At 47.9% G+C, this 25,885-nt stretch overlaps 1 protein-coding gene across 2 annotated transcripts in view; it reads right to left on the reverse strand.

Moving 5' to 3' along the window:
• LOC116955875 (nectin-4-like) overlaps positions 1-25,885 on the reverse strand; it is a 73,416-nt gene that overhangs the window by 8,336 nt on the left and 39,195 nt on the right. The window contains exons 7-10 of one of the 2 annotated variants that reach the window (XM_032977204.2): positions 8,595-8,764; positions 4,479-4,599; positions 3,163-3,244; positions 715-765 (exon numbers count right to left, since the gene is read on the reverse strand). In XM_032977204.2, coding sequence (XP_032833095.2) covers positions 715-765; positions 3,163-3,244; positions 4,479-4,599; positions 8,595-8,764 — 424 coding nt within the window. The remainder of the gene's footprint in view (positions 1-714; positions 766-3,162; positions 3,245-4,478; positions 4,600-8,594; positions 8,765-25,885) is intronic. The other variant, XM_032977205.2, reaches the window with a different exon arrangement.

Genomic DNA, 25,885 nt, shown 5'->3' on the forward strand with positions numbered 1-25,885 from the left:
CATCCCATACAGAACCCTTGTCTCATCCCATACAGAACCCTCGTCTCATCCCATACAGAACCCTTTCGTCTCATCCCATACAGAACCCTCGTCTCATCCCATACAGAACCCTCTCGTCTCATCCGATACAGAACCCTCGTCTCATCCCATACAGAACCCTCGTCTCATCCGATACAGAACCCCCGTCTCATCCCATACAGAACCCTCGTCTCATCCCATACAGAACCCTCTCGTCTCATCCCATACAGAACCCTCCACTCATGCACTGAGCTATTAACTTCTTTTTCAGAAGTGAGCTGGCCAAAAATGATAGCCAAACGAAGTGGCTTATCATCACGTTGAAATTCATCGCAGCCGAATATTTTAAAAGACGTGACGTTGATTCTAAATGAGGAGGGAAAAACCGAAGGACGCGGAGAAAAAAATCCACGCGACCACGGAGAGAGAGATAGACAGAGACACACAAACTCCAAATATACAGCAGGAGGCGTCAGGGTCGGGATCGAACCCACGACCTCCTGTATACCAGACGAGGTAGTTAACATCTCATAGCCACCGTAGTTCTGTGATATCCACTTCTGCGGTGGGGAGGATCGTGTTTCCGCTCCGTTCCCAATGGATTCCTCAGCGGCAATCACGAGCGGCGATGTGAATCGAATCGGGAAATAAAAATTACCAAAACAAACTGAACATTGTCTTCTTTGCCAAACTCACCGGCGATCTTCCATGCGGGTGAGGTTTGGGCAACGGGCCGGAATAGACCACCTTAAAACAAACGCGTTAACAACACAACGGGAACCAACAGTCAGCAAATCATAATGTGCATTTTTTTTCCGTTTGCATTTTATTTGTCAAGGCGCAGCCCTGCAACTGCCGGCCCCCTCCGCCGCTGCCGACGAACGAAAAACCTCTCCGTCGGGACGGGGAGCTCGTAGAGAGTCGGCCGATCATTCCACGCGGAGCACGGTACCCACACTTTACCCCACCGGCATCGTTCATTCGAGAAACGCCCCCCCCTCCCCACTTCACCCCCCTCCCTCCGCGAAAGTGAATATCACGGAACTCATGCTCTTTGGTTCTTTCGGTAAAGTCACGCAGGTATAAAAAAAATTAATCAATCACGATGTTTCGATAGCAGCAACAAGCGACGGCAACAAGAAAGTCGACCGTCTTCACCGAAGACGGTCGCGACCGTTGTTGCGATCGGAACGAAGTGATCTACTATTTTTTTTATACCCACGTGACTTCACCGAAAGAACTAAAACGTTTGGATTCCTGCAGTCGCGAAAGCTTCAAATCAGGATCACGTGACTCATACCCGCAAGCCTCGTTGTATTACACACATTTCACGATCCCTCCACAGTCCAGAATCACTTTCAAGATCGCACCTCGGGTTCTCCGCTGCATCTTCAATTAGGAGGTTTTCTGTCCAGCCCAAGGATTTAAAACGTAAATCGATTGGCGGGCGAGTGTTCGCGTGTCGCAGATCCCTCAGGTTCGGAACACTCTCAACGCCACGCTTCCGATAAATGGAAGCAATTGACGTATTAGAATCTGAACTAAAAGGCCTGTTTTTGTTTGTCCGGGCATACGCTGGGAAACAGGCATTTACGTTACGGTCCAACTGGCTCGTCACTTTTTGGTGGCCGCTTCCGGGACCCCTCCCGTGAAGGTTCATCCTAAATCCGGCGAAATGTTGGGATAGTGGTCTGGGCTATGGAGACCGAACGGATTTATTTATTTTCATTAATTTTCTCTGCGACGATCAGTTTCTTGTTACGTGCAATTCTTTTTACCTCGTTACTCACGGATATTCCTCTTTTTAGTTTTTGTATCATCCGTGTACGGGACCGGCGGAATTGATGCTGCAGCAATTGTGGGATGCAATTGCATGAATGAGGCGATCACAGACCTACTTCTTGAGATCATCCCTTCCAGAGTGACCTTTCATCCACCCACAATGCCTCTGTAATGACGCGCTCGCAGGAGGCTATGTACAGTTGACGGGTTGTGCAGGAAACGCTTTGATTTTGCACTTAAGAGAGATTGCGACATATGTACGTTGAACTTCTTTTGCACCACTTACTCATACACTCACTCATGCACTCACTCATCCGCCCACTCACTCATCCACCCACCCACTCATCCACTCACTCACCCACCCACCCACTCATCCACCCACTCATCCACCCACCCACTGACGCACTCACTCACTCACCCACTAACCCACTCATCCACCCACTCATCCACCCACCCACTGACGCACTCACTCACTCATCCACCCACCCACTCATCCACCCATCCATTAACTCGTCCACTCACTCATTCACCCACCCTCTCACTCGTCCACCCACTCATCCACCCACTCATCTACCCACTCACGCATCCACTCACTCATCCACCCACCCACTCACTCATCCACCCATCCACTCACTCGTCCACCCACTCATCCACTCACCCACCCACTCACGTATCCACTCACTCATCCACCCACCCACCCACTCACTCATCCACTCACTCATCCACCCACCCACTCATCCACCCACTCACCCATTGACGCACTCACTCACTCATCCACCCACCCACTCACTCATCCACCCATCCATTAACTCGTCCACTCACTCATTCACCCACCCTCTCACTCGTCCACCCACTCATCCACCCACTCATCCACCCACTCATCCACCCACTCACGCATCCACTCACTCATCCACCCACCCACTCACTCATCTACCCATCCACTCACGCGTTCACCCACTCATGCACCCACCCACCCACTCACGTATCCACTCACTCATCCACCCACCCACTCACTCACCACTCATCCACTCACTCGTCCACTCACTCATTCACCCACCCACTCACTCGTCCATCCACCCACTCACTCACTCATCCATCCACCCACCCACCCAATCATTCATCCACTCACTCGTCCACTGACTCATTCACCCACCCACTCACTCGTCCCCCCACCCACTCACTCATGCACCCATCCACTCACTCGTTCGCCCACCCACTCACTCATCCATCCACTCACTCACTCGGTGGGTGGGAGGTGGGGATGCGGTGGGGCAGGAGGGGTGGGGGGGGCGACGCTCGCGAGTCAGCACGGATGGGTTCACGCACGAGACGTGGGTGACGCGTGCGTGCCTCCTTCCTTACCCCCACCCCGAAGTTTTCCTCCTCGTCAGGGATGGGCAGTCTCCGGGGTGGCGCGGGCTTGTGGATTGGGGTACTGTCCCTTCTGTTGGAACGACGACAACAACAACAAACAACAACAAATCGTCGATAAGAGCGCACAGAGCAATCCGTGGGGATGGGATTTGCATTCTAAACTCTGCGCCCATGCAGGAAGCCCCTGAATCGAATCGTGCGATGGGAAAAAAAATGTCAATAGGCATTTTACTAATTCCCAGCGATCATATAGTACGTTACTATTTTAATTTTACTAATTCCCAGTGATCATATAGTACGTTACTATTTTCATTTTATTATTCCCAGCGATCATATAGTATGTTACTATTTTCATTTTACTATTCCCAGCGATCATATGGTATGTTACTATTTTCATTTTACTAATTCCCAGCGATCATATAGTACGTTACTATTTTCATTTTACTATTCCCAGCGATCATATGGTATGTTACTATTTTCATTTTACTAATTCCCAGCGATCATATAATACGTTACTATTTTAATTTTACTATTCCCAGCGATCATATAGTATGTTACTATTTTCATTTTACTAATTCCCAGCGATCATATAATACGTTACTATTTTAATTTTACTATTCCCAGCGATCATATAGTACGTTACTATTTTCATTTTACTATTCCCAGCGATCATATAGTATGTTACTATTTTCATTTTACTATTCCCAGCGATCATATAGTATGTTACTATTTTCATTTTACTAATTCCCAGCGATCATATAGTACGTTACTATTTTCATTTTACTATTCCCAGCGATCATATAGTATGTTACTATTTTCATTTTAGCAGGTAAGGCCCCGCTGAGCTATCAGCTTACTTTTTCAGAAGCGACCTGGCCATCGCAAATGATAGCTCAACGAAGTGGCGGCTTCATCATCGTCGTGACGTGGATAATTATCTATTGCAGCAGCAGCAGTCAAATCAATGTGAACGCGTGGCCTGGTGATGTTGATTCTCAATGTGGAGGGGAAAACCGGAAGGACCCAGGGCAAAATCTACGCGACCACGGAGAGAACATGCACACTCCAACTCTACTGGCATCGTCAGGGTCACGATAGAACCCACGACTTCCTGTATACCAGGCGAGGTAGTTAACATCTCTTAGCCACCGTGGCGCCCAACAAATATACGGCCGATGGACCGTATTTACACTGAACTTCTTTATTACGGTACGCTACGATATATTGGCTGCTGCTGCTGTAGTACCACCTGGTAGTCGTGCCAGCTGCTAGTGAAGTACCACCTGATACTCGTGTCAACGTACTCGTCCAGGTATGGGTTCGTGGGCCGCTTGTGCCGACACACGAACACCACCACCACGATCAGCAACATCAGGGCGCTGCCCGCCAGGCACCCCAGGTAGATGACGAGTTTATCCCAGGACCCTGGCGTGCACGCAACATGGTTACACAAAGACCCGCGTGGTAGCCTTTAACAGAGTGTTGGGGCAAGTGCTGTTAGAGAACAACAACAACAACCGCCATTCGCCACTAAGTGGCGGTGACGTCACCACAATGCTTGTGCCAGGCCATGTGCACGTTGAGGCCAGGTGAAGTGTCGAACGCCCACTGGCAGGAGGTCACGGGGCAGACCCAGGTGCCACGGGTCGACTGACTGAGATGACCAAGATGACTGTGCCAACTAGCTGTGCTTTAGCCACCCGGCACTCCGCTCGTTGTTGTGAGCATCGCTCCTCCGCTCTCCGTTGTTGTTGGAGGGCGACTGCCTCCAACTGCCCAGTAGCGTCTTTCACGAGCCTCCTCCACAGAGGCCGATCTTGACACCGCTGGTATCAGTCATCGACAAGTCCACTCAGCTCCACGTCCTCCTGTACCACATCACTCCATCTCTTCTCTAGCCCGTGCCGCGCTCGTTTAGCCCCCTCTATCTAGCCGAACGAAAGCTGTTTAGGCATGCGGTGACTGGGCATGCGGGCTACATGACCCAGCCAACGCAGCCTTGCTCACCAATGGGACTTTGTCCAGATTTTTCAATAATTTGTGAGATCCTCACACAATCCAGCCTAGTTAAACCCAGGATGGATCGTAGGCAGGTCAGCCTAAATGTTTCTTACCGGCAAAGATGTCCCATTAGAGGGGGTCCACGTTTCACAAGCGTAGAGAAGGAAGGGAATGACCGTGGCCGAGAAAACCTGAAGCTTCGTGCGAAGCGACAGACCAGGTGGCTTCCACACAGCATTACGCAACCGATGAAAAGATATTGCCGCTCGACTGATTCAGAGTGAGACCTTTGCCGTTAAACTGGAGCCAGTCATAAGCACACTGCCCAGGTATGGGAAACTCTCCACTCTCTCCACAACTGCCCCATCACCAATTGCGAGTTTTGGGGGTGGAGTGTCCAATGGTACAAAATACTTAGGCAGGTGCTTAGTTTTTGTGGGGCTGATGGTAAGGCCCCACCTCTTAGTGGCTCACTTCAGGTTCAGCAGCAGTGCTTCCAACTCCTCCTCTGAGTGAGCAGCAATTACCATATCATCGGCATACATAACATGGTTGAGCAATAGGGAGCCATTCCTTGACCGCACCCGGGCATCGATCAGCCTCCCATTGTATCTGTACCAGATGGAAATTCCTCCGGTACAGCCATCAAAGGCTTCACGAACTACGTGGTCCAAAGAAATGTACAATAATGTGGGAGGCAGAGGACATCACTGTCGCACCCCAAGGTGTACAGGGAATGGCTCCGACTTCCGGCCACGTAGTTTTAACAGGGCCCGCTCACCATCATGAAGGTCCTTAATGATTGTGAGCAGCGGGTCAGGGACTCCAAAAGCACGAAGAACAACCCAGAGCCCAGGCCTACTGATGGTATAATAGGCCTTGACCAGGTCAATAGAGCAGAGATATAGGTCTTGTTGGAATTCCCAACAGCTCTGCTGTAGCAGACAGACGGAAAATATGGCATATGTGCAGGACTACCCTTTCCTGAAACCACATTGGGGCTCCGCAAGACTTTCCTCAGAGTGCTTAGCAAGGCGATGTTGAATAATCCTTGCCAGGACCTTTCCCGGCACACTGAGGAGTGAGATACCCCTGTAGTTGTTACAGTCTGCACGGTCCCCATTCTTAAAGAGGGGGACCACCAGGGCATCCTTCCAATCCTGCGGAACCCGCCCAGTGGTCCAGACTGTTGTTATGATGTCATGTAGGACAGTCTGTGCACAAACACCACCCTCCCTCAACATTTCGCTTGGGAGATCATCTCTGTCCGGTGCCTTTCCTGGTCTCAGGCTCTGGATCGCCTTCAATGCTTCCTCAACAGATGGCACCTCAGCCAGCCACTCACAGGGGGTGACTTCTTCTTCCCATATTTGAGGCACCACAGCCTCAGCAGGGTCATCCCCACTTTGTCCCATGATGTTTTCCAGGCTGAGAGATTTCCCCTCCCCCAGAAAATTGGATCACTGTTCTTTTTTTTGATGGAATTAAAGAGCGATTTGTGATCATGGGCCATTGATGCAGACTCCATCTCCTCAGCAACCCGCGACCACCAAACATTATTGCAGCGCCTCACGGCTCTCTGAACCTCCAAGTGAAGGCTGCGGTAAGCCTCCTCATTCTCTGACGTGGGATGCTGTAGATGATGAGAGTGGGCCTGTCGCTTTTTCCAAGCCAGCCTGAACACCTCCTCTGTCAGCCAGGGTATCTAAGGAGGTCTGGACCGTGTACCCAAAGCAGCTATTGCAGCTGCATGAGTCACAGTCCTAAACCTCGCCCCTTTCCCCTCGACATCAGGAGGAGTGGGGGATGCTGCCAACCCCAGCCGCAAGCGATGATGCAATTCCCGCTTGCAACTTTCATCAGCTAGCTGAGACCATGCCACTAAGGGTTTGAATGGGGTCCTGGGTGTACACCCACCACCGGAGTGGAAGAATAGCAGGCGCATCTTACAGATGACAAGTCGATAGTCAGTTGGCAAATCAGCTCCACAGTAGATCCTTGTGTTAAGGACATGGGCCCGCATCTGCTGTCCCATCACTATGTAGTCCAGCAGATGTTCTTGCTTGGACCCGGCATGCATCCACGATGTTGTGTGGATGCGACGATGCTGGAACAGCATGTTGGAAATTACAAGCCCATGGGCTGCACAAAAATCTAGCAGCCTCATATCGTTGTTATTGAGCTGATCTGGCCCACATCTTCCAATCACTCCAGACGAGGTGCTAGCATCATGACCAACTCGGGCATTGAAGTCACAGAACAAGATGACTCTATCCCAAGGGGCCACTTTAGCCAGCACCTGTGACAGGTGGTCATAGAAGGCACCTGACTCATCGGCATTGCCTGCATCCCTCCACGGATGTTCGTATTCGGTGGGGGCATACGTAACCACGACCACCACTCCTCGCTTCTGGTTGATGGGAAGGCGGGCCCAAAGTATCCTGGGGCTTACAGCTTCCCACACCTCACCGCCACGCTCCCACGCTCTCTTCATTCTTTGGCTCAGAAGATGAGCCACTCCCTGTTGTTTGGCAGTCTCCTGCCTCGAGTAGAGGACTGTCCACCCCTCATGGTGGCAGGAACCAGAGCCAGTCCACCGGACCTCCTGAATACCGCAGAGATGGTGGTACCGATCCAACTCCCAACAGCGGAGCGGCAGCCTCTCCGCTGCAGTGAGCATTCGAACATTCCACGTGGCCATCCGAAGTGGCTTTTTGTTGTTTCTGGAGGAGCCCCGAGGGTAAGAATTCATTCTCCTGGCTCCGCCAAATGGAGTTTGGCCAGGAGACGTCATAGACGCCTGTCCCCCCGGGACCTCCGGCACAAGCTTAATAAGCTTTTTGCATCGTAGTTTAGTGGTAGTTAAATGAAGGTGGAGGGGTTACCAGTCCCTCGCATCCGTCCAGAGCCCCCATTTGGCTCCTATGATGGTTACAAACGCCATGAAGAGAAAGGCCCATCTAAATTGGCCCTTCCCCCATGGCACTGCCCACCACAGCGTTGCCACACACACCGCACACAAATATCAACAAAGCCAAATATCCACCATGTAGCCTTTAACAGACTGCTGGGGCAAGTGCTGTTGGCGAGCAGCACACACACACACAATTACATTGCACACACACACACCGCACACACACACACACACACACACCGCACACACATGAACAAAGACAAAGATCCCCCGTGTAACCTTTAACAGAATGCTGGGGCAAGTGCTGTTAGCGACTAGCGCCTAAGAAAGCCGGCACGGCACGCGAGGGAGCGGGTGGTTAGCATCACGCCCGTACGCTTTTGTTTCCCCATTGACAATGTTTACACACTTGCACCAAGTACTTTTGAGTACTTTTTGAAGCTGAGTCAACCTAGGAGCCCTCGGAGGCATCCCCCCCCCCCCCCCCCCCCCGTCGTCCACACACCTTTATCGACGTCGGGCTCGAGCGCGAGGTGGTAGAGCGGCGACGAGGCGGTCACGAATCCGTTGGTGGCGCTGCACCGGTAGGGGCCTGTCTCGTTGCTCGAGATGGCATCCTCGAACACGATGGTCATCCCGGCCTTCATCGTCTCCCAGTGCCTCGAGGAATTCGGCCTGAGACGACAACGACGACGGTTAGGATGAATAATGATTTATTACAATTATTCATTGGGATCGCTGCAGCTCAGCGTTGATATGCGGTGTTTTTTTTCGGGAAGATTTTGCTGTTTTTTTTCCCCTGGATTTTTCTGTTGCGCGTAGTCGCTTTAAGATGTTCTTTGTTCATGTTTTTGTTTGTTGCGCCACATGGCTCACAGGGCTACACCTTATGAATGAAACTGAAAAGTGACTCAAGTCTCCCCTACAATGATTATTGTTTTATTTTAACAGCACGCCTTGTAATGGCGACTGAGTCATTGAGCTGCAGTGAACCCAATGAAGACCACGACGATGATGATTATACTGAATGATAAATAGATTCTCTTATAATAAATGGGTTCATCTAAATCGGCATTTGATCATTGGAGATCACCCGCAGCTCAATTGATTCGGTCCCTCCTTGCAAGGCGCGTGCGGAGAAGTTAGAGGTCCCGTGTATGTGCCACTAAGAGATGGGGCCTTACCATCAGCCCCACCAAAACTAAGCACCTGCCTGGGTATTTTGTACCATCGGACACTCCACCCCCACAACTCCCAATCGGTGATGGGGCAGTTGTGGAGAGAGTGGAGAGTTTCCCATACCTGGGCAGTGTGCTTATAACCGGCTCCAGTTTAACAGCAGAGGTCTCACTCCGAGCGGCAATATCTTTTAATCGGTTGCGTAACGCTGTGTGGAAGCTACCTGGTCTGTCGCTCCGCACTAAGCTTCAGGTCTTCTCGGCCACGGTCATTCCCTCCCTTCTCTACGCTTGCGAAAAGTGGACCCCCTTAATGGAGCATCTTCACCGGTTGGAAACATTTAGGCTGGCCTGCCTACGATCCATCCTGGGTTTAACCAGGCTTGATTGTGTGAGGAGCTCACAAATCCTTGAAAGATCTGGGCAAGGTCCGATCGGTGAGCTCCTCCGGCAGGCAAGGCTGCATTGGCTGGGTCATGTAGCCCGCATGCCCAGCCATCGCATGCCGAAACAGCTTTTGTTCGGCCGGATCGAGGGGGCTAAACGGGCGCGGCACGGGCTGGAGAAGAGATGGAGTGATGTGGTACAGGAGGACGTGGAGCTGAGTGGACTTGCCGATGACTGGTACCAGCGGTGTCAAGATCGGCCTCTGTGGAGGAGGCTCGTGAAGGACGCTATTGGGCAGTTGGAGGCAGTCGCCCTCCAACAACAATGGAGGGCGGAGGAGCGACGCTCACAACAACGAGCAGAGCGCCGGGTGGCTAAAGCACAGCATGTTGGCACAGTAGGGGGCACAGGTGGTGCACCAGCCAGTCATCTCAGTCAGTCAACCCGTGGCACCTGGGTCTGCCCCGTGACCTCTTGCCCGCGGGCGTTCGACACTTCACGTGGCCTCAAGGTGCACATGGCCTGGCACAAGCGTCGTGGTGACGTCACCGCCACTTAGTGGCGAATGGCGGTTGTTGTTGTTGTGTGTTTGTGGGGAGCGGTAGTGTAGCGGTTAGTGCTACGCTGCGCTACGAACCCGGCGACCCGAGTTCGATCCCACTCACGGCCAATACCAGTGACTATTATCTGAACCGGTTAAGGGCGTCCCCTAGGTCGACTCAGCATCAAATGAGTACCTGGAGCGGTGTGTAAACATTGCCACTGGGGAGACAAAGGCGGCCGGGCATGGTATTGGCCACCCACCTCCTCGTGTGCCGTTCTGGCCTTCATAGGTGCTCGCTAACAGCACTTGCCCCTACAGTCTGTTAAAGCTATACAGGGGACCTTTATTTTTGTCTTGTGAGTGTGTGTGATTGTGAGCTCGGCATTTGAAGGCCTGCAGACCACAATGTGGTCACCAGCGAGGCAAGTTCGATATCCGGGCAGCATCGTTTGTCTGCGAGTGATCTCGGTTGTCATCTTGTGCCTTTGTCTGCACCGCTCTCTTTTATTTTGACGATGGCTGCGTTTTGCTCGGTGCAGTGTCGTGGTTGGTTGATGGCGCATTTACATTTAATAGATATTTTTACATTTTTATTCGACATTTAAAAGTAGTGTTTCTTGGGAAACGGTGTGTTTTTCCACTGGCACATTTTTCTGACTACTTTTGCACTTTGTTTTCATCCCTTACTTCGCTCAAAACTTTTAAAAGATACATTTCATATTTGCAATTACATCATTTTTTTGGTCACCTTTTGTTTAAAAGCCATTTTCAATGTTAAGTTAGTTTTGCTCTGTGCTACGTCCGTCACGGGGAACGGCGTTGTTGTTTTTATTGCTGAAACCCCCACTTCGGGGCTCCCAGGGTACTTCAAAATAAAGTGAAAACTGAAGTGACAACTGAAGTGAAACTGAGCGAAGGGGGGGGGGGGGGCTTCTGTCCCGGGGAGCAATGGTCTGGCAACTGGTGGGGGAGGGGGTGGCGGCCTGTAAGCACCCGCCTCCGATTAGCATGACGTGGCTACGTACGGTGCGAAAGAAGTTCAACGTGCACTACACTTCATACCACTGCACGCTGCTTTATACTGCACTGCCATATACCACACTACTATAAACTACACTATACACAACAACACAGCACCTGCAACCACTAGACAGTCGCCTCGCGTTTTACGCGCCTCTACGCGATGCGATTGTGCAAGCGTGCGTTGCAATGATGTACGCTTGTTTTTAGTTATTGAGCGCTCACTATTGCTCAAATAACGGTCGCTCTTCCAGCGCGTTGGGCTCACGGTGTTGCGGAGCGCGCTGCGAGCGCAATCGTTAGTCGGGGGGTAGCAGTGGGATGCCTCTGCTTACAAGCGAGTTAGGGTTCCAGAGGTTCCTGCCGATTCTGAACATTTTGTACGGCATGTTCACTAACCACGGGGAATGGCTTTACAAGTTTGTTTTAGATCCTGCAGATGTAGATGCCACTGGTTCTTCACGTTCTGCAGATGTAGATGCCACAGGTTCTTCACGTTCTGCAGATGTAGATGCCACTGGTTCATCACGTTCTGGAGATGTAGATGCCACTGGTTCTTCACGTTCTGCAGATGTAGATGCCACTGGTTCTTCACGTTCTGTAGATGTAGATGCCACTGGTTCTTCATGTTCTGCAGATGTAGATGCCACTGGTTCTTCACGTTCTGCAGATGTAGATGCCACTGGTTCATCACGTTCTGTATATGTAGATGTCACTGGTTCTTCACGTTCTGCAGATGTAGATGCCACTGGTTCTTCATGTTCTGCAGATGTAGATGTCACTGGTTCTCCACGTTCTGTAGATGTAGATGCCACTGGTTCTTCACGTTCTGCAGATGTAGATGCCACTGGTTCTTCACGTTCTGCAGATGTAGATGCCACTGGTTCTTCACGTTCTTTAGATGTAGATGCCACTGGTTCTTCACGTTCTGTAGATGTAGATGCCACTGGTTCTTCATGTTCTGCAGATGTAGATGCCACAGGTTCTTCATGTTCTGCAGATGTAGATGCCACTGGTTCTTCACGTTCTGCAGATGTAGATGCCACAGGTTATTCACGTTCTGCAGATGTAGATGCAACTGGTTCATCACGTTCTGTATATGTAGATGTCACTGGTTCTTCACGTTCTGCAGATGTAGATGACACTGGTTCTTCATGTTCTGCAGATGTAGATTTCACTGGTTCTCCACGTTCTGTAGATGTAGATGCCACTGGTTCTTCACGTTCTGCAGATGTAGATGCCACTGGTTCTTCACGTTCTGTAGATGTAGATGCCACTGGTTCATCACGTTCTGGAGATGTAGATGCCACTGGTTCTTCACGTTCTGTAGATGTAGATGCCACTGGTTCTTCACGTTCTGTAGATGTAGATGTCACTGGTTCTTCACATTCTGCAGATGTAGATGGCACTGGTTCTTCACGTTCTGTAGATGTAGATGCCACTGGTTCATGACGTTCTGCAGATGTAGACGCCACTGGTTCTTCATGTTTTGTAGATGTAGATGCCACTGGTTCTTCACGTTCTATAGATGTAGATGCCACTGGTTCATCACGTTCTTTAGATGTAGATGCCACTGGTTCTTCACGTTCTGCAGATGTAGATGCCACTGGTTCTTCACGTTCTTTAGATGTAGATGCCACTGGTTCTTCACGTTCTGTAGATGTAGATGTCACTGGTTCTTCACATTCTGCAGATGTAGATGCCACAGGTTCTTCATGTTCTGCAGATGTAGATGCCACTGGTTCTTCACGTTCTGCAGATGTAGATGCCACAGGTTATTCACGTTCTGCAGATGTAGATGCAACTGGTTCATCACGTTCTGTATATGTAGATGTCACTGGTTCTTCACGTTCTGCAGATGTAGATGACACTGGTTCTTCATGTTCTGCAGATGTAGATGTCACTGGTTCTCCACGTTCTGTAGATGTAGATGCCACTGGTTCTTCACGTTCTGCAGATGTAGATGCCACTGGTTCTTCACGTTCTGTAGATGTAGATGCCACTGGTTCATCACGTTCTGGAGATGTAGATGCCACTGGTTCTTCACGTTCTGTAGATGTAGATGCCACTGGTTCTTCATGTTCTGTAGATGTAGATGTCACTGGTTCTTCACATTCTGCAGATGTAGATGCCACTGGTTCTTCACGTTCTGTAGATGTAGATGCCACTGGTTCATGACGTTCTGCAGATGTAGATGCCACTGGTTCTTCACGTTCTATAGATGTAGATGCCACTGGTTCTTCACGTTCTTTAGATGTAGATGCCACTGGTTCTTCACGTTCTGTAGATGTAGATGCCACTGGTTCTTCATGTTCTGCAGATGTAGATGTCACTGGTTCTTCACGTTCTCTAGATGTAGATGCCACTGGTTCTTCACATTCTGCAGATGTAGATGCCACTGGTTCTTCACGTTCTGTAGATGTAGATGCCACTGGTTCATCACGTTCTGGAGATGTAGATGCCACTGGTTCTTCATGTTATGTAGATGTAGATGCCACCGGTTCTTCAGGTTCTGCAGATGTAGATGTCACTGGTTCTTCACGTTCTGCAGATGTAGATGCCACTGGTTCTTCATGTTCTGTAGATGTAGATGCCACCAGTTCTTCAGGTTCTGCAGATGTAGATGTCACTGGTTCTTCACGTTCTGCAGATGTAGATGTCACTGGTTCTTCAGGTTCTGCAGATGTAGATGTCACTGGTTCTTCACGTTCTGCAGATGTAGATGCCACTGGTTCTTCACGTTCTGCAGATGTAGATGCCACTGGTTCATCACGTTCTGTATATGTAGATGTCACTGGTTCTTCACGTTCTGCAGATGTAGATGCCACTGGTTCTTCATGTTCTGCAGATGTAGATGTCACTGGTTCTCCACGTTCTGTAGATGTAGATGCCACTGGTTCTTCACGTTCTGCAGATGTAGATGCCACTGGTTCTTCACGTTCTGCAGATGTAGATGCCACTGGTTCTTCACGTTCTTTAGATGTAGATGCCACTGGTTCTTCACGTTTTGTAGATGTAGATGCCACTGGTTCTTCATGTTCTGCAGATGTAGATGCCACAGGTTCTTCATGTTCTGCAGATGTAGATGCCACTGGTTCTTCACGTTCTGCAGATGTAGATGCCACAGGTTATTTACGTTCTGCAGATGTAGATGCAACTGGTTCATCACGTTCTGTATATGTAGATGTCACTGGTTCTTCACGTTCTGCAGATGTAGATGACACTGGTTCTTCATGTTCTGCAGATGTAGATGTCACTGGTTCTCCACGTTCTGTAGATGTAGATGCCACTGGTTCTTCACGTTCTGCAGATGTAGATGCCACTGGTTCTTCACGTTCTGTAGATGTAGATGCCACTGGTTCATCAGGTTCTGGAGATGTAGATGCCACTGGTTCTTCACGTTCTGTAGATGTAGATGCCACTGGTTCTTCACGTTCTGTAGATGTAGATGTCACTGGTTCTTCACATTCTGCAGATGTAGATGCCACTGGTTCTTCACGTTCTGTAGATGCCACTGGTTCATGACGTTCTGCAGATGTAGACGCCACTGGTTCTTCATGTTTTGTAGATGTAGATGCCACTGGTTCTTCACGTTCTTTAGATGTAGATGCCACTGGTTCATCACGTTCTTTAGATGTAGATGCCACTGGTTCATGACGTTCTGCAGATGTAGACGCCACTGGTTCTTCATGTTTTGTAGATGTAGATGCCACTGGTTCTTCACGTTCTTTAGATGTAGATGCCACTGGTTCTTCACGTTCTGTAGATGTAGATGCCACTGGTTCATGACGTTCTGCAGATGTAGACGCCACTGGTTCTTCATGTTTTGTAGATGTAGATGCCACTGGTTCTTCACGTTCTTTAGATGTAGATGCCACTGGTTCATCACGTTCTTTAGATGTAGATGCCACAGGTTCTTCATGTTCTGCAGATGTAGATGCCACTGGTTCTTCACGTTCTGCAGATGTAGATGCCACAGGTTATTCACGTTCTGCAGATGTAGATGCAACTGGTTCATCACGTTCTGTATATGTAGATGTCACTGGTTCTTCACGTTCTGCAGATGTAGATGACACTGGTTCTTCATGTTCTGCAGATGTAGATGTCACTGGTTCTCCACGTTCTGTAGATGTAGATGCCACTGGTTCTTCACGTTCTGCAGATGTAGATGCCACTGGTTCTTCACGTTCTGTAGATGTAGATGCCACTGGTTCATCACGTTCTGGAGATGTAGATGCCACTGGTTCTTCACGTTCTGTAGATGTAGATGCCACTGGTTCTTCATGTTCTGTAGATGTAGATGTCACTGGTTCTTCACATTCTGCAGATGTAGATGCCACTGGTTCTTCACGTTCTGTAGATGTAGATGCCACTGGTTCATGACGTTCTGCAGATGTAGATGCCACTGGTTCTTCACGTTCTATAGATGTAGATGCCACTGGTTCTTCACGTTCTTTAGATGTAGATGCCACTGGTTCTTCACGTTCTGTAGATGTAGATGCCACTGGTTCTTCATGTTCTGCAGATGTAGATGTCACTGGTTCTTCACGTTCTCTAGATGTAGATGCCACTGGTTCTTCACATTCTGCAGATGTAGATGCCACTGGTTCTTCACGTTCTGTAGATGTAGATGCCACTGGTTCTTCATGTTATGTAGATGTAGATGCCACCGGTTCTTCAGGTTCTGCAGATGTAGATGTCACTGGTTCTTCACGTTCTGCAGATGTAGATGCCACTGGTTCTTCATGTTCTGTAGATGTAGATGCCACCAGTTCTTCAGGTTCTGCAGATGTAGGTGTCACTGGTTCTTCACGTTCTGCAGATGTACATGTCACTGGTTCTTCAGGTTCTGCAGATGTAGATGTCACTGGTTCTTCACGTTCTGCAGATGTAGATGCCACTGGTTCTTCACGTTCTGCAGATGTAGATGCCACTGGTTCATCACGTTCTGTATATGTAGATGTCATTGGTTCTTCACGTTCTGCAGATGTAGATGCCACTGGTTCTTCATGTTCTGCAGATGTAGATGTCACTGGTTCTCCACGTTCTGTAGATGTAGATGCCACTGGTTCTTCACGTTCTGCAGATGTAGATGCCACTGGTTCTTCACGTTCTGCAGATGTAGATGCCACTGGTTCTTCACGTTCTTTAGATGTAGAAGCCACTGGTTCTTCACGTTTTGTAGATGTAGATGCCACTGGTTCTTCATGTTCTGCAGATGTAGATGCCACAGGTTCTTCATGTTCTGCAGATGTAGATGCCACTGGTTCTTCACGTTCTGCAGATGTAGATGCCACAGGTTATTCACGTTCTGCAGATGTAGATGCAACTGGTTCATCACGTTCTGTATATGTAGATGTCACTGGTTCTTCACGTTCTGCAGATGTAGATGCCACTGGTTCTTCACGTTCTGCAGATGTAGATGCCACAGGTTATTCACGTTCTGCAGATGTAGATGCAACTGGTTCATCACGTTCTGTATATGTAGATGTCACTGGTTCTTCACGTTCTGCAGATGTAGATGACACTGGTTCTTCATGTTCTGCAGATGTAGATGTCACTGGTTCTCCACGTTCTGTAGATGTAGATGCCACTGGTTCTTCACGTTCTGCAGATGTAGATGCCACTGGTTCTTCACGTTCTGCAGATGTAGATGCCACAGGTTATTCACGTTCTGCAGATGTAGATGCAACTGGTTCATCACGTTCTGTATATGTAGATGTCACTGGTTCTTCACGTTCTGCAGATGTAGATGACACTGGTTCTTCATGTTCTGCAGATGTAGATGTCACTGGTTCTCCACGTTCTGTAGATGTAGATGCCACTGGTTCTTCACGTTCTGCAGATGTAGATGCCACAGGTTATTCACGTTCTGCAGATGTAGATGCAACTGGTTCATCACGTTCTGTATATGTAGATGTCACTGGTTCTTCACGTTCTGCAGATGTAGATGACACTGGTTCTTCATGTTCTGCAGATGTAGATGTCACTGGTTCTCCACGTTCTGTAGATGTAGATGCCACTGGTTCTTCACGTTCTGCAGATGTAGATGCCACTGGTTCTTCACGTTCTGCAGATGTAGATGCCACAGGTTATTCACGTTCTGCAGATGTAGATGCAACTGGTTCATCACGTTCTGTATATGTAGATGTCACTGGTTCTTCACGTTCTGCAGATGTAGATGACACCGGTTCTTCATGTTCTGCAGATGTAGATGTCACTGGTTCTCCACGTTCTGTAGATGTAGATGCCACTGGTTCTTCACGTTCTGCAGATGTAGATGCCACAGGTTATTCACGTTCTGCAGATGTAGATGCAACTGGTTCATCACGTTCTGTATATGTAGATGTCACTGGTTCTTCACGTTCTGCAGATGTAGATGACACTGGTTCTTCATGTTCTGCAGATGTAGATGTCACTGGTTCTTCATGTTCTGCAGATGTAGATGTCACTGGTTCTCCACGTTCTGTATATGTAGATGTCACTGGTTCTTCACGTTCTGCAGATGTAGATGCCACTGGTTCTTCACGTTCTGCAGATGTAGATGCCACAGGTTATTCACGTTCTGCAGATGTAGATGCAACTGGTTCATCACGTTCTGTATATGTAGATGTCACTGGTTCTTCACGTTCTGCAGATGTAGATGACACTGGTTCTTCATGTTCTGCAGATGTAGATGTCACTGGTTCTCCACGTTCTGTAGATGTAGATGCCACTGGTTCTTCACGTTCTGCAGATGTAGATGCCACTGGTTCTTCACGTTCTGCAGATGTAGATGCCACAGGTTATTCACGTTCTGCAGATGTAGATGCAACTGGTTCATCACGTTCTGTATATGTAGATGTCACTGGTTCTTCACGTTCTGCAGATGTAGATGACACTGGTTCTTCATGTTCTGCAGATGTAGATGTCACTGGTTCTCCACGTTCTGTAGATGTAGATGCCACTGGTTCTTCACGTTCTGCAGATGTAGATGCCACAGGTTATTCACGTTCTGCAGATGTAGATGCAACTGGTTCATCACGTTCTGTATATGTAGATGTCACTGGTTCTTCACGTTCTGCAGATGTAGATGACACTGGTTCTTCATGTTCTGCAGATGTAGATGTCACTGGTTCTTCATGTTCTGCAGATGTAGATGTCACTGGTTCTCCACGTTCTGTAGATGTAGATGTCACTGGTTCTTCACGTTCTGCAGATGTAGATGCCACTGGTTCTTCACGTTCTGCAGATGTAGATGCCACTGGTTCATCACGTTCTGTATATGTAGATGTCACTGGTTCTTCACGTTCTGCAGATGTAGATGCCACTGGTTCTTCATGTTCTGCAGATGTAGATGTCACTGGTTCTCCACGTTCTGTAGATGTAGATGCCACTGGTTCTTCACGTTCTGCAGATGTAGATGCCACTGGTTCTTCACGTTCTGCAGATGTAGATGCCACTGGTTCTTCACGTTCTTTAGATGTAGATGCCACTGGTTCTTCACGTTTTGTAGATGTAGATGCCACTGGTTCTTCATGTTCTGCAGATGTAGATGCCACAGGTTCTTCATGTTCTGCAGATGTAGATGCCACTGGTTCTTCACGTTCTGCAGATGTAGATGCCACAGGTTATTTACGTTCTGCAGATGTAGATGCAACTGGTTCATCACGTTCTGTATATGTAGATGTCACTGGTTCTTCACGTTCTGCAGATGTAGATGACACTGGTTCTTCATGTTCTGCAGATGTAGATGTCACTGGTTCTCCACGTTCTGTAGATGTAGATGCCACTGGTTCTTCACGTTCTGCAGATGTAGATGCCACTGGTTCTTCACGTTCTGTAGATGTAGATGCCACTGGTTCATCAGGTTCTGGAGATGTAGATGCCACTGGTTCTTCACGTTCTGTAGATGTAGATGCCACTGGTTCTTCACGTTCTGTAGATGTAGATGTCACTGGTTCTTCACATTCTGCAGATGTAGATGCCACTGGTTCTTCACGTTCTGTAGATGCCACTGGTTCATGACGTTCTGCAGATGTAGACGCCACTGGTTCTTCATGTTTTGTAGATGTAGATGCCACTGGTTCTTCACGTTCTTTAGATGTAGATGCCACTGGTTCATCACGTTCTTTAGATGTAGATGCCACTGGTTCATGACGTTCTGCAGATGTAGACGCCACTGGTTCTTCATGTTTTGTAGATGTAGATGCCACTGGTTCTTCACGTTCTTTAGATGTAGATGCCACTGGTTCTTCACGTTCTGTAGATGTAGATGCCACTGGTTCATGACGTTCTGCAGATGTAGACGCCACTGGTTCTTCATGTTTTGTAGATGTAGATGCCACTGGTTCTTCACGTTCTTTAGATGTAGATGCCACTGGTTCATCACGTTCTTTAGATGTAGATGCCACAGGTTCTTCATGTTCTGCAGATGTAGATGCCACTGGTTCTTCACGTTCTGCAGATGTAGATGCCACAGGTTATTCACGTTCTGCAGATGTAGATGCAACTGGTTCATCACGTTCTGTATATGTAGATGTCACTGGTTCTTCACGTTCTGCAGATGTAGATGACACTGGTTCTTCATGTTCTGCAGATGTAGATGTCACTGGTTCTCCACGTTCTGTAGATGTAGATGCCACTGGTTCTTCACGTTCTGCAGATGTAGATGCCACTGGTTCTTCACGTTCTGTAGATGTAGATGCCACTGGTTCATCACGTTCTGGAGATGTAGATGCCACTGGTTCTTCACGTTCTGTAGATGTAGATGCCACTGGTTCTTCATGTTCTGTAGATGTAGATGTCACTGGTTCTTCACATTCTGCAGATGTAGATGCCACTGGTTCTTCACGTTCTGTAGATGTAGATGCCACTGGTTCATGACGTTCTGCAGATGTAGATGCCACTGGTTCTTCACGTTCTATAGATGTAGATGCCACTGGTTCTTCACGTTCTTTAGATGTAGATGCCACTGGTTCTTCACGTTCTGTAGATGTAGATGCCACTGGTTCTTCATGTTCTGCAGATGTAGATGTCACTGGTTCTTCACGTTCTCTAGATGTAGATGCCACTGGTTCTTCACATTCTGCAGATGTAGATGCCACTGGTTCTTCACGTTCTGTAGATGTAGATGCCACTGGTTCATCACGTTCTGGAGATGTAGATGCCACTGGTTCTTCATGTTATGTAGATGTAGATGCCACCGGTTCTTCAGGTTCTGCAGATGTAGATGTCACTGGTTCTTCACGTTCTGCAGATGTAGATGCCACTGGTTCTTCATGTTCTGTAGATGTAGATGCCACCAGTTCTTCAGGTTCTGCAGATGTAGGTGTCACTGGTTCTTCACGTTCTGCAGATGTACATGTCACTGGTTCTTCAGGTTCTGCAGATGTAGATGTCACTGGTTCTTCACGTTCTGCAGATGTAGATGCCACTGGTTCTTCACGTTCTGCAGATGTAGATGCCACTGGTTCATCACGTTCTGTATATGTAGATGTCATTGGTTCTTCACGTTCTGCAGATGTAGATGCCACTGGTTCTTCATGTTCTGCAGATGTAGATGTCACTGGTTCTCCACGTTCTGTAGATGTAGATGCCACTGGTTCTTCACGTTCTGCAGATGTAGATGCCACTGGTTCTTCACGTTCTGCAGATGTAGATGCCACTGGTTCTTCACGTTCTTTAGATGTAGATGCCACTGGTTCTTCACGTTTTGTAGATGTAGATGCCACTGGTTCTTCATGTTCTGCAGATGTAGATGCCACAGGTTCTTCATGTTCTGCAGATGTAGATGCCACTGGTTCTTCACGTTCTGCAGATGTAGATGCCACAGGTTATTCACGTTCTGCAGATGTAGATGCAACTGGTTCATCACGTTCTGTATATGTAGATGTCACTGGTTCTTCACGTTCTGCAGATGTAGATGTCACTGGTTCTTCACGTTCTGCAGATGTAGATGCCACAGGTTATTCACGTTCTGCAGATGTAGATGCAACTGGTTCATCACGTTCTGTATATGTAGATGTCACTGGTTCTTCACGTTCTGCAGATGTAGATGACACTGGTTCTTCATGTTCTGCAGATGTAGATGTCACTGGTTCTCCACGTTCTGTAGATGTAGATGCCACTGGTTCTTCACGTTCTGCAGATGTAGATGCCACTGGTTCTTCACGTTCTGCAGATGTAGATGCCACAGGTTATTCACGTTCTGCAGATGTAGATGCAACTGGTTCATCACGTTCTGTATATGTAGATGTCACTGGTTCTTCACGTTCTGCAGATGTAGATGACACTGGTTCTTCATGTTCTGCAGATGTAGATGTCACTGGTTCTCCACGTTCTGTAGATGTAGATGCCACTGGTTCTTCACGTTCTGCAGATGTAGATGCCACAGGTTATTCACGTTCTGCAGATGTAGATGCAACTGGTTCATCACGTTCTGTATATGTAGATGTCACTGGTTCTTCACGTTCTGCAGATGTAGATGACACTGGTTCTTCATGTTCTGCAGATGTAGATGTCACTGGTTCTTCATGTTCTGCAGATGTAGATGTCACTGGTTCTCCACGTTCTGTAGATGTAGATGCCACTGGTTCTTCACGTTCTGCAGATGTAGATGCCACTGGTTCTTCACGTTCTGTAGATGTAGATGCCACTGGTTCATCACGTTCTGGAGATGTAGATGCCACTGGTTCTTCACGTTCTGCAGATGAAGATGCCACAGGTTATTCACGTTCTGCAGATGTAGATGCAACTGGTTCATCACGTTCTGTATATGTAGATGTCACTGGTTCTTCACGTTCTGCAGATGTAGATGACACTGGTTCTTCATGTTCTGCAGATGTAGATGTCACTGGTTCTCCACGTTCTGTAGATGTAGATGCCACTGGTTCTTCACGTTCTGCAGATGTAGATGCCACTGGTTCTTCACGTTCTGTAGATGTAGATGCCACTGGTTCATCACGTTCTGGAGATGTAGATGCCACTGGTTCTTCACGTTCTGTAGATGTAGATGCCACTGGTTCTTCATGTTCTGTAGATGTAGATGTCACTGGTTCTTCACATTCTGCAGATGTAGATGCCACTGGTTCTTCACGTTCTGTAGATGTAGATGCCACTGGTTCATGACGTTCTGCAGATGTAGATGCCACTGGTTCTTCACGTTCTATAGAAGTAGATGCCACTGGTTCTTCACGTTCTTTAGATGTAGATGCCACTGGTTCTTCACGTTCTGTAGATGTAGATGCCACTGGTTCTTCATGTTCTGCAGATGTAGATGTCACTGGTTCTTCACGTTCTCTAGATGTAGATGCCACTGGTTCTTCACATTCTGCAGATGTAGATGCCACTGGTTCTTCACGTTCTATAGATGTAGATGCCACTGGTTCATCACGTTCTGGAGATGTAGATGCCACTGGTTCTTCATGTTATGTAGATGTAGATGCCACCGGTTCTTCAGGTTCTGCAGATGTAGATGTCACTGGTTCTTCACGTTCTGCAGATGTAGATGCCACTGGTTCTTCATGTTCTGTAGATGTAGATGCCACCAGTTCTTCAGGTTCTGCAGATGTAGATGTCACTGGTTCTTCACGTTCTGCAGATGTAGATGTCACTGGTTCTTCAGGTTCTGCAGATGTAGATGTCACTGGTTCTTCACGTTCTGCAGATGTAGATGCCACTGGTTCTTCACGTTCTGCAGATGTAGATGCCACTGGTTCATCACGTTCTGTATATGTAGATGTCACTGGTTCTTCACGTTCTGCAGATGTAGATGCCACTGGTTCTTCATGTTCTGCAGATGTAGATGTCACTGGTTCTCCACGTTCTGTAGATGTAGATGCCACTGGTTCTTCACGTTCTGCAGATGTAGATGCCACTGGTTCTTCACGTTCTGCAGATGTAGATGCCACTGGTTCTTCACGTTCTTTAGATGTAGATGCCACTGGTTCTTCACGTTTTGTAGATGTAGATGCCACTGGTTCTTCATGTTCTGCAGATGTAGATGCCACAGGTTCTTCATGTTCTGCAGATGTAGATGCCACTGGTTCTTCACGTTCTGCAGATGTAGATGCCACAGGTTATTTACGTTCTGCAGATGTAGATGCAACTGGTTCATCACGTTCTGTATATGTAGATGTCACTGGTTCTTCACGTTCTGCAGATGTAGATGACACTGGTTCTTCATGTTCTGCAGATGTAGATGTCACTGGTTCTCCACGTTCTGTAGATGTAGATGCCACTGGTTCTTCACGTTCTGCAGATGTAGATGCCACTGGTTCTTCACGTTCTGTAGATGTAGATGCCACTGGTTCATCAGGTTCTGGAGATGTAGATGCCACTGGTTCTTCACGTTCTGTAGATGTAGATGCCACTGGTTCTTCACGTTCTGTAGATGTAGATGTCACTGGTTCTTCACATTCTGCAGATGTAGATGCCACTGGTTCTTCACGTTCTGTAGATGCCACTGGTTCATGACGTTCTGCAGATGTAGACGCCACTGGTTCTTCATGTTTTGTAGATGTAGATGCCACTGGTTCTTCACGTTCTTTAGATGTAGATGCCACTGGTTCATCACGTTCTTTAGATGTAGATGCCACTGGTTCATGACGTTCTGCAGATGTAGACGCCACTGGTTCTTCATGTTTTGTAGATGTAGATGCCACTGGTTCTTCACGTTCTTTAGATGTAGATGCCACTGGTTCTTCACGTTCTGTAGATGTAGATGCCACTGGTTCATGACGTTCTGCAGATGTAGACGCCACTGGTTCTTCATGTTTTGTAGATGTAGATGCCACTGGTTCTTCACGTTCTTTAGATGTAGATGCCACTGGTTCATCACGTTCTTTAGATGTAGATGCCACAGGTTCTTCATGTTCTGCAGATGTAGATGCCACTGGTTCTTCACGTTCTGCAGATGTAGATGCCACAGGTTATTCACGTTCTGCAGATGTAGATGCAACTGGTTCATCACGTTCTGTATATGTAGATGTCACTGGTTCTTCACGTTCTGCAGATGTAGATGACACTGGTTCTTCATGTTCTGCAGATGTAGATGTCACTGGTTCTCCACGTTCTGTAGATGTAGATGCCACTGGTTCTTCACGTTCTGCAGATGTAGATGCCACTGGTTCTTCACGTTCTGTAGATGTAGATGCCACTGGTTCATCACGTTCTGGAGATGTAGATGCCACTGGTTCTTCACGTTCTGTAGATGTAGATGCCACTGGTTCTTCATGTTCTGTAGATGTCACTGGTTCTTCACATTCTGCAGATGTAGATGCCACTGGTTCTTCACGTTCTGTAGATGTAGATGCCACTGGTTCATGACGTTCTGCAGATGTAGATGCCACTGGTTCTTCACGTTCTATAGATGTAGATGCCACTGGTTCTTCACGTTCTTTAGATGTAGATGCCACTGGTTCTTCACGTTCTGTAGATGTAGATGCCACTGGTTCTTCATGTTCTGCAGATGTAGATGTCACTGGTTCTTCACGTTCTCTAGATGTAGATGCCACTGGTTCTTCACATTCTGCAGATGTAGATGCCACTGGTTCTTCACGTTCTGTAGATGTAGATGCCACTGGTTCATCACGTTCTGGAGATGTAGATGCCACTGGTTCTTCATGTTATGTAGATGTAGATGCCACCGGTTCTTCAGGTTCTGCAGATGTAGATGTCACTGGTTCTTCACGTTCTGCAGATGTAGATGCCACTGGTTCTTCATGTTCTGTAGATGTAGATGCCACCAGTTCTTCAGGTTCTGCAGATGTAGGTGTCACTGGTTCTTCACGTTCTGCAGATGTACATGTCACTGGTTCTTCAGGTTCTGCAGATGTAGATGTCACTGGTTCTTCACGTTCTGCAGATGTAGATGCCACTGGTTCTTCACGTTCTGCAGATGTAGATGCCACTGGTTCATCACGTTCTGTATATGTAGATGTCACTGGTTCTTCACATTCTGCAGATGTAGATGCCACTGGTTCTTCACGTTCTGTAGATGCCACTGGTTCATGACGTTCTGCAGATGTAGACGCCACTGGTTCTTCATGTTTTGTAGATGTAGATGCCACTGGTTCTTCACGTTCTTTAGATGTAGATGCCACTGGTTCATCACGTTCTTTAGATGTAGATGCCACTGGTTCATGACGTTCTGCAGATGTAGACGCCACTGGTTCTTCATGTTTTGTAGATGTAGATGCCACTGGTTCTTCACGTTCTTTAGATGTAGATGCCACTGGTTCTTCACGTTCTGTAGATGTAGATGCCACTGGTTCATGACGTTCTGCAGATGTAGACGCCACTGGTTCTTCATGTTTTGTAGATGTAGATGCCACTGGTTCTTCACGTTCTTTAGATGTAGATGCCACTGGTTCATCACGTTCTTTAGATGTAGATGCCACAGGTTCTTCATGTTCTGCAGATGTAGATGCCACTGGTTCTTCACGTTCTGCAGATGTAGATGCCACAGGTTATTCACGTTCTGCAGATGTAGATGCAACTGGTTCATCACGTTCTGTATATGTAGATGTCACTGGTTCTTCACGTTCTGCAGATGTAGATGACACTGGTTCTTCATGTTCTGCAGATGTAGATGTCACTGGTTCTCCACGTTCTGTAGATGTAGATGCCACTGGTTCTTCACGTTCTGCAGATGTAGATGCCACTGGTTCTTCACGTTCTGTAGAT

This window comes from Petromyzon marinus, chromosome 62, assembly GCF_048934315.1.
Source record: "Petromyzon marinus isolate PM22_M1 ecotype Great Lakes invasive population chromosome 62, UKy_Petmar_22M1.pri1.0, whole genome shotgun sequence".
Taxonomy (NCBI): domain Eukaryota; kingdom Metazoa; phylum Chordata; class Hyperoartia; order Petromyzontiformes; family Petromyzontidae; genus Petromyzon; species Petromyzon marinus.